General features: G+C 44.3%; 1 protein-coding gene across 2 annotated transcripts in view; it reads left to right on the top strand.

The window, feature by feature from the left end:
* Positions 1-15,605, top strand: part of PKDCC (protein kinase domain containing, cytoplasmic) — a 68,448-nt gene that overhangs the window by 32,403 nt on the left and 20,440 nt on the right. For both annotated transcript variants that reach the window (XM_020803710.3, XM_072989666.2), the window contains exons 4-5: positions 371-450; positions 2,622-2,729. In XM_020803710.3, coding sequence (XP_020659369.3) covers positions 371-450; positions 2,622-2,729 — 188 coding nt within the window. The remainder of the gene's footprint in view (positions 1-370; positions 451-2,621; positions 2,730-15,605) is intronic.

The following is a 15,605-nucleotide window of genomic DNA, read 5'->3' as shown; positions in this document are numbered from 1 at the left end:
TCAGATTCAAAATGTGAAAGAAGTTTTGAATGTACAGTCCTTAAAAAAAAAAGACAACTACTAAAAATCTTATCCAAGCAGAGACAGACAGCTTTGCAAACACACCAAATCCGTGGGGTTTTTATAGCAAATCTCTACATTAATAAAATATTTACAGGTAGTTACAAGGTGGCCTTGTGCAAATTCGCTCTGTCTAAGCTGCTCCAAGCAGCTGTATGAATATAGCTGCAGCTATATATTTAATTATAGAATATGATTCTATTTCCTGCATAGCTCAGAGACTTGTAAATTACTGGAATTTTATTATTCATTTATGTTGTTTAGCGGTTAGAAAACTCTAATAAATCTAACAAGTTTCACATCTCTTTAGGTTTTTCTTCACGTATCTCCTGCCTCACAGTGCTCCTTCATCTCTGAGACCATTGCTGGATGCAATCGTTAATGCTACAGGTAAGGACAAACACAGTTGATACTGAATTAGCCCAAAGGTCTGTTTCATTAATCATGGAATAACTTCTCTTGGTCAAGGCCCCAAATCCCCAGTGAACCTGTTGTGGGCTACATTCCTGGCTGCCCGCGCATTTGCTGCAGTGGGAAAAACTGACACTTTCTCTGTGAAAACAAAACGTGTTGGGAATGTGTAGCTTCTCTTCAAGGCCAAGACCCTTCCTGGAAGCCACCCAGAAATATTGTTAGCCTTGCAGCCAAGCTGCAAACATATATGCCCTGTCTGTGGTGAAAATAGTGCTTCTGGTTGTGTAATTAGCCAAAAAGAAGACCGTCAGGCTTTGTGCAGGGGAAATAAATATTTATTTTGCAACCATAGCAAAATAAATTTGGCAGCTGGGGAATGGGACCGTCTCTAAAGAAGAATTAAAATGGCTCTGTATGTATAACTCAGGGCCACTCCATTTTATTTCAACATCCTGTATCCCACTGTGGCTAATCCCCTGCTTTGGAACACCCCATATTTTTCCGTGTGTAAGATGATACTTTTGTCTAAAACCTTTAGACAAAAAATTGAGTGTTGTCTTATACATGGAAGTAAGCCGAGGAAAGAACCGTGCAATTGTGAAACTGCCCATAGCTTGCCTCTGCAAACAGGTTTCCTTCATGAGGCTTAGCTTCCTACAGTCACGAGACTTAGCTTCCTCCAATCATGAGTCTTATGCAACTAACGTCAGCTGATGCTGAAAAAACCAATTAGAATACACCTTGTTGGAGGTGGAGCATGTAGGCAGTGCTCAGATGCAACAGGGACTGGTAATGTCGGGAGTGTTCTGAGCCCAGAGGTTGAATAAAATGATATGCTCAAAGCGAAGTGTGATGCATAATATGACAGTAGTGGTATGTAAATGTCACCTAATTACTAAATAAAAATGTATTCTGTTTTATGTTTAAAATACTGATTTCTTAATTTTGGGTTGGAAAAGTGGGTGTGGGTGTCTTATACATGGGGGCGTCTTATACACTGAAAAATACGGTACCTCCATACCTGAATTCAGACGCTAAGCAGGGTCAGATCTGGTTCGTACTTATATGGGAGAAAAAGAAGAAATACTGGGGATCTTCAAATATGGCTAGGAAAAGTTCCCCTTAGAGAGTCACTACCAGTCAGATTTACAGCACTTGGGCTAATCAGTGGTTCTTAACCTTTGTTACTCAGGTGTTTTTGAACTGCAACTCCCAGAAGCCTCAGCCAGCAGAGCTGATGGTGAAGGCTTCTGGGGTTGCAGTCCAAAAACATCTGAGTAACAAAGGTTAAGAACCAGTGGGCTAAATGGACCAGGACAAGACAGCTTCCTCCGTCCCTTATGTCTTCTGATATTTCATATGGTCATTATGGCAGTCAGATGTTGATAGACCTCGCCTCCATGATTTCATTTAATCAGTGGCCCTTACCTTGTTTTGTGGCAGCTAATTCCATAAATGTAATTGTATTTTGAATTAAGGAATGGATCCATTCTCGAATCTACTGTCTTTCTTTCTTGCATGTCGACTTCGAATTTTTCATACTGAGCGAGGGAAGAACTACTTCCTTCCAACAACTGTTTTCCAATAATATGTTATTTTATAAAACATCAATCATGCCCCCAGAAGCCTCCTCCCCCAAATACTTTAGTCATTCTTCATAGAGAAGCTGCTCCCAGCTCTGGAACATTTCCTTCCTCGTATTTTACTAGAACTTTAAGTTCCATGAACCAGAGCCTGCTGTAAAAGAAACACACTTAAAATGGATGACATCTGAGCCCAGTAATTTGTTTAGTGTGTCAGAACTGAACATAGCTCATATTCCTTCTATACAGCAACCCATTCCTACTTATTCTTGGTGTCAGTCCTGGTTACTCAAAGCTGGAAATGGGGTATTAGAGGCTATTAGATATTTTGGAATTCATGAATACCATCCAGCACAGCCATTGATCAGAATGGATAGTAATCCAGAAAAAATCTATAGGGTTCTCCACTGTAGCTGCAAATGAATTTGTATTTCAGCAGTATAATTTAGGGTGGGAGGAGGCTTGGCTATTTCATTAGAACCTCCCGTAGATATTGCCAATTTTTCCTAAAAGTCAGGGTTTTTTTTTTGTCTCTAAGACATACTTTCCCTTTCTTCCTTGCAGGAGAACTTCAGTGGGGAATAGATGAAACAGCTGCTTGCCTTGAAAGAGTTTTGCATTTATACAAGAGTGGCATGTACCTCCAGAACACTACCCACACACCCAAATCTGGTATAGTCCCTTTCCTGTTGCAAATTCATATAATAAATAATTTGAAAAAAAAGGAGCAGAGTGTGCATATTCAGATCTATTACAAATAGCTAAATAAGGTGTAGGAACAGGGTCAAATCCAGACGCCCCGGGAAAAATATCCGCTGGTGGAACCGTTGAAGCTTCCCTGGTTGTAAAGACAGCACTACAAAAAGCGCAGGGTGTCTCTATCTAGCCTTGAGAACATGACAGCATTCGAGTGTTGACTTGTTACTTTCAAAACACTGTTAGAAGTTGTTTTCTTATTCTTCAGAAATGCAATCTATAATACGAACATTAACAGCAACAAAAACAACAACAATACCAAATAACAGTAATCATATCTCTCTTTTTTTTCAAAAGTACTGTATCAACTAACATTTTATTAAAAAATAATATTCTAAACTGGAGTTTACAAGGTGGCAGGTGGCATTTGGGTTTGAAGCGCTAGATTTCTCTGACAGATCATAGTGTGTGCATGCCCGTGGAGCTTCTTGGTGCAGTGGTTAAACTGCAGTACTGCAGCCAACATTCTGCTTATGAACAGCCCACTTTCTGCTCCCAAGGAGCTGGCTTGAGCTTCACTCAGTTCTTTCACCTTTCCAAGGCTGGTAAACTAGGTATCCAGCTTGCAGGGGGAGGCAGCAATGGGTAGCCTGCATAATTAAACTATAAACGGGCGGTATATAAGCAACACACTTTTTACTTTTGCTGTTTTCTCCAGCCCTGAGATTTGTGGACTCCAGTGAGCTGGCCTGCTCAGCTATTATTGATTCAATTTTTTTTCCTTGTCTAAATATGATGCTATCATGTGAGCAGCTGATTTACAGGACTACCAAGTAAGAATAGGACTACATTTCTATTTGGTTGAAATAGCATGCATAGGCAGACTTCAGTTTGTGCAGGATCATCCTTTGGGCCAGTGGTCCCCAACCTTTTCCCAACCACGGACTGGTTGGGGGGGACATGGCACATGAGCAGGGGGCGTGGCATGCTTGTGGGTGTGTGGCGTGCTTGTGCGCATGCGTGTGACGGCACTTGTGGGTGCCCCGCTCATGCGCATGCACACAGTGTGCCTGCAGGGGCTGACCGCACTCATGTGCATGCGCACGGCGACACTACTGGGGGGTGCTCACAGGGTGGAAGGAGATCTCTGTCTGCGGCCCGGTCCTGCCTAGGCCGGTGAGCACTGCTGGGTCGCGGACCGGGAGTTGGTGACCCCTGTTTTGGATGAACAGGTTTTCGGTGGTTCCCAGCCCCAATTCCTCAGGTGGGTGCCCACCCTGACTTCCCTGCTCATCTGGGGCTGGGAAGCCAAAGGGCAAACCATCATGAAGCACTGAACTGGTGGTTTGTGCCTATCTCTATCATTCCCTTCTTCTTGGGGCATTCTGGGGCTGTGCAAGCTTGCCCATGGCCGCGCAGGCTTGCTATTCTGGGATACACAATGGGGAAATGACCTCCCCAGCCTCTGGCTCCATAGCCAAATACCCACCTCACTCAGCTATCCAGCCAATAACTGGTATAGCTGTCGTCAAAGAGCCAAATGAAGCTGGGCACTAAATAAAGCTCTCTGAGCTAGTTATATCTATATAAATTATAACCCACCCCATAGTCTGAATGGGAACATTATCTGTAAACATGAATATGCATGGGTAGGAGAGGGAGCTACCTGTCCATTGCTCTGTTTACTTCATTCTGATCATTCTGCCTGGAAATAGCAAGTTCAGTTCTCTGAAAGCAGATTGCTAAGCAGCTGAAATGGCAACATTCACATTTCAGTGGAAGTATCAGCAAACTCCAAGCAACTTCAACATTTGCAAAAGGACAAAACTTCTTTAGGGAAAAAAAACCACATAAACTTCTGGTCAATTCCTAGTTTTTCTTTCCTTTTCAGCCCAGAAAGTCTATATGAAAATGTGTAGCCTCTATCATGTACCTTAATATGTATTTTAGTACAGTATATGTGTCAAGGCGGGCTGCTTTTCTTGTGAATGTCTGCATTTTGCCTGGTGTACTTTTTATTTTTTGCAAACTGTTCCCTCATATATTCAGACATTTTGGTCTGTGATTTCCTGCACTGTGCATGTATTAGTGCACGTTTTTCCCAACCATTGTGTACATATGTCATGATTGGAGAACTATGTTGCAACATTCCAGGAAAAGTGCAGGGCACATTTTAGGTTCCTGGTTGGGTTGGGTAATGCAAATTAGTTAAGTTCATGTGAATATTAAGAGAGAACAATTTCCCCCCATTCCTTCATTCAGATACCTCTTCGCTCTGATACTATGCAATATAAAATTCATAGATAACATAGCCGGGTAGGTGGGGCTCGTCAGCCATGGAAGGCAGCCCATCTAGGAGAAGGAAAACTCCGATTTCAAACCTCCACTGCCTTGTGGCTCTATCCACTCATGGAAAAGACTTCAGGAGTTAACCTAGAGGCAAAATCCGGAGCTGGAGTCCCGAAGGCAGCTCGTGTCGTTCTGCCAACTCCTGCGACATTGCTGGAACCAGTCGTATTGGCTCTTGCCTTTCCATTGGACCATTTCAGCAATGTGGAGAGGGGGGATCTGCTGCCTGGGTAACAGCTTATTCTCCATATTACTTTACCCAGGCTTCATGCTCTGGAGAGGACACTCCTCGATTCAGAGCATGTTACCATAGTTTCTCGAGACTGAAGCATGCCTATATGTGTGAGATAACATAGATCCAGTACCATGTTTCCCCAAAAATAAGACGGTGTCTTATATTAATTTTTGCTCCAAAAACGCATTAAGGCTTATTTTTAGGGGATGTTTTATTTTTTATTTTTTTCATGTACAACAATCTACATTTATTCGAATACACTCATGTCATCTTCTTCTGGTTGCTGCACAATGCTGCACAAGGGTGGAGGGCAGGGTTTCACTTAACTGGGGCTTATTTTTTGCAGTAGGGCTTATATTATGAGCATCCAGAAAAATCATACTAGGATTTATTTTCAGGTTAGGTCTTATTTTTAGGGCAACAGGGTAAAATATAACATAATATATAAAAAGGTAAGTATGTATAATTCTACAAATGCTTATTCAGAAGGAAGTTCTGTTGGGTTTATTTATCAAATATTTACAAGTTGCCGTATATCAACAGTTGCTAGGGTGAAGTACAGTCAATAAAATCAGATAAATGGGACTTATACATGGGTAAGAGTGTATAACAGCGCAACCCTATATGCAATCCTGTACATGCCCATTGAGAAGCAAATCCCAGTTAAGAGGGGCTTATTTCCATCTAAATGAGTATCAAATTGCAGCCTTAAATAGGTGAAGACTTCTTTTTTTCCTTTCCTACTTTTTAAGGTGGAACCATAAGTATCAAGTAAACAGCTGGATAATTGTAAATACAGAATTTAAAGTGTACTGTATATATGTGGGTTTGGCTTGCTTCACTTAGGTTTCTGAAAACTCACTTCAGCCCTTTCCAGAATGTCTATCTTTTCTTGTCCACCCGAATTGCCCTCTTTTTTTCATTGGTGAGAAGGAGTTTTCCCGTATAAAATAATACACATATAGATCTTCCTTTTCTGTTGGAAAGAATGGGTAGACCATTATGGATGGACTGTTCCATGTGTTCTGAGAAAATGCAGCATATAAAGTATCTGTGATAGGATATTGTACAACCACCTATGCAATAAGATGCAATGGTGATGATAGGGAAGTGAATTTTTGAAAGGGTCCAACTTTGCACAGGTGTGATCTGGTGTAATTCCATTCTCCTTTGCCCTTTTCTTCAAACTATAACAAATCCCTCTCCAGTTGCAGGGGGGTAGAACTTAAATCTCTGAATCGCCACCTATGTGAAACGCCCGATTCTTCGGTTATATCGATACCTGGCCTTCTTGTGGAGGGTAGAAACCCAGTCCATCTGTGGCTCCCACACTCCCTTGCCCAGGTTTGGTCTTAGCCTTGGTCTGAAAGGATTTGTTCCACGGGGTTCTCCAGGACGCTCCAGACATGGCTTGTTCTACTGTCTCTGACCTTCTCATTGCTGCCACTTTCGGAACTTTTTCCTCTGTTTGCTTTCTTTGGTCTCACCCCAGTAAGGTGGCTTTCTATATGTCTTTCTCCTCCACCCCTTTTCTGCATATTCCCTAGGAACTTTAAACCTTGTTCCACTCCCCTGTCCAGGGGTCCTCATGCATTATATCAGCCCAGTCCTTTTTGTGTGTGGCTTCCTCTTCCTCCGCTAGGGACGTGGTGGTGCTGCGAGCTAAACTGCAGAAGCCTGTGCTGCAGGGTCAGAAGACCAAGCAGTCGTAAGATTGAGTCCACGTGACGGAGTGAGCACCCGTCGCTTGTCCCAGCTCCCGCCAACCTAGTGGTTCGAAAGCATGCAAATGCAAGTAGATAAATAGGGACCACCTCGGTGGGAAGGTAACAGCGTTCCGTGTCTAAGTCGCACTGGCCATGTGACCACGGAAGATTGTCTTCGGACAAACGCTGGCTCTATGGCTTGGAAACGGGGATGAGCACCACCCCCTAGAGTCGAACACGACTGGACAAAAATTGTCAAGGGGAACCTTTACCTTTACCTTTTTCCTCTTCCTCCACCCAACAAGCATCTCTCCCTTCTATCTCCAACTGCTCTTTCCCTCCTTCTCCCCTCCTTTTGTTCTTTTCTCCTTTCCCGCCAGAATGATACCCTCTGGCGGCTCCTTCTTCTTTTGGTCTTTCTGCCCCTGCTCATCCAAACATAGTCCCTTTAGGGCAGAGGTCCCCAACCTTTTTGGGACCACGGACCAGCAGAGCCTCCAAGGAAGGCGCCCCCCCCGCAGGTGCGCGTGTGCTCTCGAGCACATGCGTGAAGTGGTGGGGGAGCGCCTGCCCACCAGCACCGGTGTGAGTGCTCCCCCACCCCTTTGCACATGTGCAGGGGTGCCTGTGCACCCACCCACCCCTGCATGCGGGCACTCGGGTGCATGTGTGAAGGGGTGGTGGAGCTCTCATGCCAGTGCTGGCACGTGTGCAAAGCAGCTGTGGGGAGGGGAGTGCATGTGGGGGGTCGGGAGGTCTGTCTTCGCGGTCCGGCTCAGGCCATGTACCAGGCTGCGGACTGGGGGTTGATGGCCTCTGCTTTAGGGTCTCCTCCAGGGTGGGCATCTGTCCCTCAGTATCTTCAGCTGAGCAGGCGGATGGTACACCCTGAGGAGTGCCCCTTAGGGTATTCCCAGCCTCACAACAGAAGAGCCTTAAAATCAAGCCTAAGCAGTTTCTAGAAGAGAGAGGTGGTGAGCCACTTTTCATGTACAAAGAAAATGGTACCAACCGTCAGTAGAAAAGCAGTTCTGTGGAAGTTCATGTCAATCTGAGCCTTCCCATAAATAAATGTTAACAAGATAAACCTTGGTCATGTTACAAAATGACTCGGAGGGGTCTTAAGCTTTCACTGTGCTTTGGTTGTAAAACTTTTTATAGTGCCATAAATTATAGTTGACTTTGGACTTAGCGTTAGTGACAGACAAACAAAGCACATAGGTGGGGTTGGAGGCTGGGGCATGCAGATGTGCAGGTGTGTGTCTCTGTGCAACTTTAAAGGGTTAAGTGTGCTTTTATGTAGTCATAAATTATCCCGTTATTGAAGTTTATTATCTGAATCCTGTGTCATTCAAATTGACAAAAATATTTCTGTGGGTTACTAGCACTCCAACTCTTTCGGCATGAATCTCAGATGTATTATTTTGTTCTGAAGCACATCTAGTGACTTCTAAGTGCCAGCTGTACTGATTATTAATAAGTGCTTGTGATATAGAAATGTAATGCAATAAATGCAATAAATGCAATAAATGCAATAAATGCAATAAATAAATAAATAAATATATAAATAAATACATATATATATACCAGGAAGCTGAGAATATTGGTCCTTCTAACTTTGTATTGAGGCTGATGGGCAGATGCTATGCAGGCTTTCCACCAGGATTATTTTCCTGCTGTAACTGGAGATGCCATGAATGGCATGGACCTGAAATCTTAAGTATGCATAGTCTATGAGCTGCAACTGACTGTGGTCCTCCCCCCCAAAGGAGCTGTTGGTCACCTTTGTAGTTGTCATGACTACTTGTAAAGGCCCACCTTGGATTCCCTGGTCTCTCTCTGGACACTTCTGCGTATGGGAGCAAAATGACTAATGGTCACTCTAATTAGATTTTTAGTGTGCTTCTATAATGTGCCTTGCCTCCCCCATGGATTTGGAGATGGTATGATGGGTGCCTGGTAGTTACATGAATCTGCTTAGAGAGCCATATGTGTCCTTATGGCAGTAGGGCAGACACTAGCATTCCTGCAAAACAGATGCTTTTCCCATTCCCTTCGGACTGAGGTAGGAAACTGGGAGGCAGAATTGTGGAAGGCTGTGGCAGCCATATTTACTGCTCCATTCCTTGGATGATGTCGTCATTTCACATTTACATTATGAAGTCCTCTCCGTATAAACATGGGCGTTTTGTTGGAAAGCTCATCACCCTGATTTTCATGCCCACCAGCATTGCGCCCACAAATGGGAGAGATAGCATCTTCCTTCCCTCCTGCCACCTTTCTCTCGTCCTAATAATCCTGCAGACTTGCTCCAGAGGTTTCGGAAACTCTGGAACGGATTGCCTGTGCTAAACAGGGCAGCAATATTTGTGCATGCAAGGAAATCCTGATGTTGCCACTATCATTACGTTGGATGTATGCCAATCGTTCCAGTTATGGATTGCTCATAAAGTGTTTTCTACCTCATTGCTGTTGTTATTAATGTGGTTCCATCTTTGGGTATTTAAGGCTTCAACCTCTGTTGGCATTTAACTTATTAAAACAAGTGTGCAAGTTAATACCATGCCCTAATAGTTGCCAAAGTTAGCAGGGTGAGATTGCTGCTTCCTGGAACAGCAGAGGAATCCTGAACCACCACATAAGGCGAGTCCCAACTGTTCTCATTGGCCTTTTGACATTTTGGCAAGGGTGCCCTACAGGTAAATATTTGCAGTATTTTTACTGTAAACATTTACATTTAAAAAAAAAAAAATCATTACAGACTCTCTGATAACATCAGAGGATTATGCCCCCTAGTGCAGGGGTGGGCAATTAATTTCTATAGGGGGGGCCACATGAAAAATCTGAACTGTATTCGGGGGCTGAACCAACTTTACTTAAAAATAAAATGAAACAGTGATTTATGGTTGTTTTCATTTCAAACTTGTTAATCTTCACAAATTATGCGGTATGTTAAAGGTAAGCAACTGATTTTTTAGGCAAAAAACTATAAATGGCTTTGATGTTCAAAACTGTCTGTGGGCCGAACAGGAGCGGCTCGTTGGCTGTATGTGGCCCTCGGGCCGCACTTTGCCCAGGTCTGCCCTAGTGGGATGATCCTACTACAGAGATTGGGGTGATGGTGTTGTACTTTCTATTTTCGGCTACATTTTTAGCAGAATAAAAATCATGTGCTGTCAAGTCAATTCTGTCTTTTCAGGGTTTCCCAGGTAGGGAATACTAAGGAGTGGTTTGCCATTCCCTTCTTCTAGGACTGTGCAGCTTGCCCAAGGTCACACAGGCTGGCTCTGCTTGCAAGAGGCACAGTGGGGAATCAAACTCCCAATCTCTGGCCCTGCAGGCAGATGCCTAAACCACTGAGCTATCCAGCCGGCATTGAGCCTTTCATCATAGGCATCCTTCAGTCTCGAGAGACTATGGTAACATGCTCTGAATCGAGGAGTGTCCTCTCCAGAGCATGAAGCCTGGGTAAAGTAATATGGAAGATAGGCTGTTACCCAAGCAGCAGATCCCCCCTCTCCACGTTGCTGAAATGGTCCAATGGAAAGGCAAGAGCCAATACAACTGGTTCCAGCAACGTCGCAGGAGTTGGCAGAACGACACATGCTGCCTTCAGGACTCCAGCTCCAGATTTTGCCTCGAGGTTAACTCCTGAAGCCTTTTCCTTGAGCCAAAGATTAAAACAAAATATAATTATGGGCAACAGCATTTGTACAGACGAATCTCATACCCCTTCTTCTCTTCTTATGTACTTCGTTTACATATGACTTCTTAAAAGTCACTTTACAAAATAGTTTAAGTGTTTTAAAAAATAGCCATAATGCAACAGCTAACACTGGTGAAATGAGGTGGCCATCAAATCCTTGAAATCAGTTAGTGGCATGTCAGACAACCGTCCCCAAAGTTGAATCAAACAAATTAGTTGAGCTTGATTTCTGAATGCCAAGTAGTAGCCATATAGACAGCCCTCTGCCTCCCCCAAAAGAGGCATTTTGCATTGTGTTCTGCTGGCTATATCATTAGGCAGAGTGAGGCAGTCACCTTATGCAGTGGATGTTGGGAGGTGGCAACAAGATGTTAGAGAAAGAAGCAATGTGTCACCTCAACCCCTAGACCAGTGGTTCCTGACTTTGTATCTCCAGAGGTTCTTGGACGAAAATTCTCAGAAGCTTTCACCAATGGCTGTGTGGACCAGGAATTCTGGGGGTTGTAGTCCAAGAACCTCTGGGGATCTAAGGTTGGGAACCACTGCCGAAAATGAAATGCGAATGGAAAATACAGTGTAAGGGTAGAGATAATTCAACCTGTGTCTCAGAGCCAGAGTATATAGGCAGGTGATAACCAGAAAAAGAGTCTGGGCACTTTCCCAACTGGCAGCTACAATTAGTAGGTGTTTTTTCTTTTCTTTTTTGGACAAAATAACAGGCAGCTGCGGCTGCACTAAATGATCATTAGGACTGATTAAAGTCAGATTGAGAGTGACTCAGACAAGTTAAAAGGAGGAAACCGCAGCCTGTTTTACTTACATTATATTATTTTGTTGTCTAGGAGTTTATTAATGTGATGACTGGGTCTGGAGTGGGACAGAGTGAGTTAGGTATGCCAGCCCTTCTGGTTCAGCTAGCAGAGGCAGCTTTTGGAAAGAAGGTTTTCCAGTAAGCAGGAGAGAAGTCACGACTCAGTTACAAAGCAGAAAGTTAAGTAGCAAGTCCATTTTAAAGGATCAAGTGTCAGGATATGGAGAAGGCCTCTTCCTGAGGCTCTCCCTACAGGCCACACCACCATGTAAGGCCTCCAACTGTCTGTCCTCACTGCCCAGAAGGTGAGGTGGGCATCGGCAGAAAACTGTTCCTCTGGAACTGCTCATTAGAGATGTAAGGAGTCTTTAGCAATTTTTTTTTACATCTTTTTCCCCATCAAGAATGAAAGATTCTCTGGAGTTGAGCATTCCACCGCCTCCACTGCCTTTTTGGTGATTTCTTTTGCAAAGTTGTGCTTCGCTTGTACTACTTGTGCCTGAAATATGTTGGTCTGCCAGATTTTTTTTAATGTTTTGGCTTCTGTTGTCAACTTGAGGTTCTTACGCTTCACTGGTTTCAAAGGGTTGCACTAGTCAATGTACGATTATGAAATTGTTAGACCCTCATACGCCATCCTATGCCTTCTTTTACTGTCCGAAATATGCCACAGCAAGAGAGCTATTCCTCAAAAAAATGGCTATCAAAATATTCAACCTTCTCAGATACCTCAAGACTAAAGCTAGTCTTGAGCAGTCTTTACAAAAACTGTGTTATAGATGTGGCAAGTTTTTGTCTTAATGTATTTTTAAACTCTAAAACTTGACATCGTGTATGGCCTCTGGGCTACTAAAACTAAATAAGCTTGAAACGTGAGTCTGAAATAGAACAGGAGGTTCTGATAAGGAATCTTGTGCAACATTTTATGGGAGGAATTGGGGGTCATTTTGCTACCGGGGATAGCCCTTAAAAAGAGGAAAGAAAGGCCACAGAAAGCTGTGGAAATAGGAGTAACCGTTATTCCCAACCCTGGGTCCCCAGGCATTCTTCAACTAAAACTCCCAGAAGCCTTCACCACTAACAGTGCTGGCCAGGATTTTTCATCTTCATCATACAACTGCAGAACTGAAAGGGACCTTGTTGAGTCCAGCCGCTTTCAGAGAGGCACACTGGGCAATCAAACTCCCAACCTTTGTTTCCACAGCCAGATACTTAAACTACTGAGCTACCCAGCAGTTCTCTTCTGGGAGTTGTAGTCCAAGAACATCTGGGGACCCAAGGTTGGGAACCACTGATTTAGATTCACAACCATGTTGCGAATAGCAGTGGTGGGACAACGGTATCAGTCTGGGTCATGGTGGTGGTGAACTGGGAGAGGCAAAGGCCTGTTTCAGCCATAGTGGTCCCATTTCAGGAACTGCTGATTTTGTGATGGAAGAAAAAGCAGCCCCACTGGATGTCACTGTGAAGTGGTGGTAATGGAGGCATTTGTTACATACAGCACTGATGTTACCTGTCTGTCATGGGTTTGGAGGGAAAGTTCCATCCTATGGGGAGTGGAAGGCGGGACATCAGGAGGAGGGGCTGTACTGTATATATATGTGGATCGTGTGAGGAGAAGCTGGGAGAAGCTGGAGAAGAGCTGAGATAAGAAGCTTGAGTGGGAGTCTGTGTGTCAGACAGGGTACTACTGTGTGTCAGTCAGTACCAACCTGATAGGTTCAGGTGTCTGTATGGTTAGCCAGAACTGATAGGTTCAGGGTCTGTGCTTCAAGTTAAGTGTTCTGTGTGAACCAAACTGTGTGTATGTATGATTGAGATTAAGCCACGTTACTGTATCTTATTCACTTGATCCTTTTATTTTTCCCTGTGTGTTATTTAATAAACCTTGTTCTTTTATTTGTTAAAAATCCATCCCTGGTCTGTGTGACTTCTTATAGGGAATGGTTGGTGGCAGCTTAGTGAAACTGTGGCATATCCCAGTAGGTCTGGGTTTGTCACATTGATTGGTGTCCAGCGTGTGGGATACGACTGGTCCAGTTGTCCAGTGGTCCAGCAAAGCCTTGGTAAGTGTGCCCAGAGCAAGGGGGGTCTAGTCAGGGACAATCTGAGAGCACGTAGGTAATCTTCTAGGTGTACCTCACGGGGAGGTGCGCTAGTAGAAGAACGTGTAACCTCAGATTGGGGACTAGATTAGGGAGCTCTGAGGCAGCCTGTTTTGGCGGGAAAAAGGCTGAGGCAAAACTGTGTAGTAGCAGTGATCTAGCCTGCCTGCTGCGAGGCCTAGCAGAGGGGGGTAGACTCTGGCTCGCAACTGTTGCAAGTTAGTGCTGAAGAACAGCAGCAATCTATAGAAAGCTGGTTCTGAGGCAAAAGAAAAAAAAAAGTGGTCGCTTTATTTTGAGGCTTGACTTTTGAAAGCAGCCTGTTCTGGGGGGGGGATTATGCCCTTGACTCGAAGCCAAATGGCAGAAATGGGTGAAGTGAAAGACCCACAGGTGGACCAAGGTTCTGAGGAGGAATTTGGCTCAGTGCAAGATGAGAGCACGGGAGAGCAGAACCCAGAACTCAGGAAAATGCTCATAGCCCAACAGCATGAACTGAGGGTGAGGGCAATGGAGGAAAAGGAAAGAGAGAAACAACGGCAATTTGAATTAGAGAGAGAAAGAGAGAGAATGGAGAGGGAAGAAAGATTGGAGAGAGAGAAAATTGCTCTGGAAAAAGAAAGGATGGCGTATGAGTTAAGAAAACTAGAACTGATGAATCAGAACAATAATAACAATAGGGATTCTGAGGGAGGCCAATTGTCTAAAGCTGACCTGAAGAAATTCCCTGTGTACCACAAGGGAGATTGTCCTGAGGTGTTCTTTTCCCTAGTGGAAAGAGCGTTTGTGGACTTCTCAGTAAGGGAAACTGAGAAGATGACCATCATGCGATCTTTAATCAGTGGCAGCCTTGCAGAAGTCTATGCAGAGATGCCAGAGGAGCTGATGAAAGATTTTGCAGAGTTTAAAAAACTGGTGTTTGCCAGACATGGGATAAATGCGGAACAGCTGAGGCAAAGATTCAGGTCCCTCACAAAGAAACCAGAGCAGACTTTTACCCAAGTGGGGGCCCAATTGGTGAGGCTGCTAGAGAAATGGCTATCTCAGGAGGGGACAGAGACCTTCCAGCAGCTCAAAGACTTGATAGCGCTGGAACAGTTCTATTCAGTCCTGCATGGGGAACTGAAATTCCAGGTGAGGGAAAGGAAACCGAAATCTGTGGCAGAAGCAGCCGAGATCGCAGATTTTATTTACCAGATAAGAAAGCCCTTAGGTGAGGAGAAATCTGTAGGAAAACCCAAAGAAACCTACAGCAAGTACTCTCAGGGACCAGGGAAAAGCCAGCAAGGGGGAGGGGCCCATGGTGAAGGGAAGCCCTCAGACATGAAACCAAGACCTCAGATTTTGGAGGGAAAACCAAAACAAGATGAGAAAGACTCAAAATATAGCAGAAAATGTTATTTCTGTCAGGGAAAGGGCCATCTAATCTCAGAGTGTGAGAAATTAAAGCAGCTAAAAGGAATTGTGCCTCAGGATTCGAGTGGAACCAAGCCAAAAGCTGTGTTCTGTGTCCAGAAAGAGCAAAGCTCCTTGTCACTGAGGGAGCCTGTTGCCATGGCTACTCAATCTGGAACAGTTACATCTGCTGATCAGGCTGAGGAAAATGGTCCTCTTGTGGAGGTCAACCGCTGCTTGCTCGTGAGAACAGATTCTCAGTTGTTTGAAACAGCAGGGGTGGACGTAGGAATACTTGACCATCAGTATCGGGGGCTGAGGGACACTTGTTCCCAGGTGACCCTGTGCCATCCAGATATTATTCCTAGGGAATATATAATCCCAAATGAAAGCATGAAGGTGGCAGGGATTGAGGGGCAGGTGATCTCACTGCCAGTAGCGGAGGTACCTGTGAACTTTCAAGGCTGGAGGGGAGTTTGGCGGCTAGCGATTTCATCGACTCTGCCAGCAGCCGTGCTCGTGGGAAATGACCTGGCTGAACATGT

This window comes from Pogona vitticeps, chromosome 1, assembly GCF_051106095.1.
Source record: "Pogona vitticeps strain Pit_001003342236 chromosome 1, PviZW2.1, whole genome shotgun sequence".
Classification (NCBI taxonomy): Eukaryota; Metazoa; Chordata; class Lepidosauria; order Squamata; family Agamidae; genus Pogona; species Pogona vitticeps.
The sequence above is the reverse complement of the archived record's forward strand: the minus strand, read 5'-3'. Positions and strand labels throughout refer to the sequence as shown.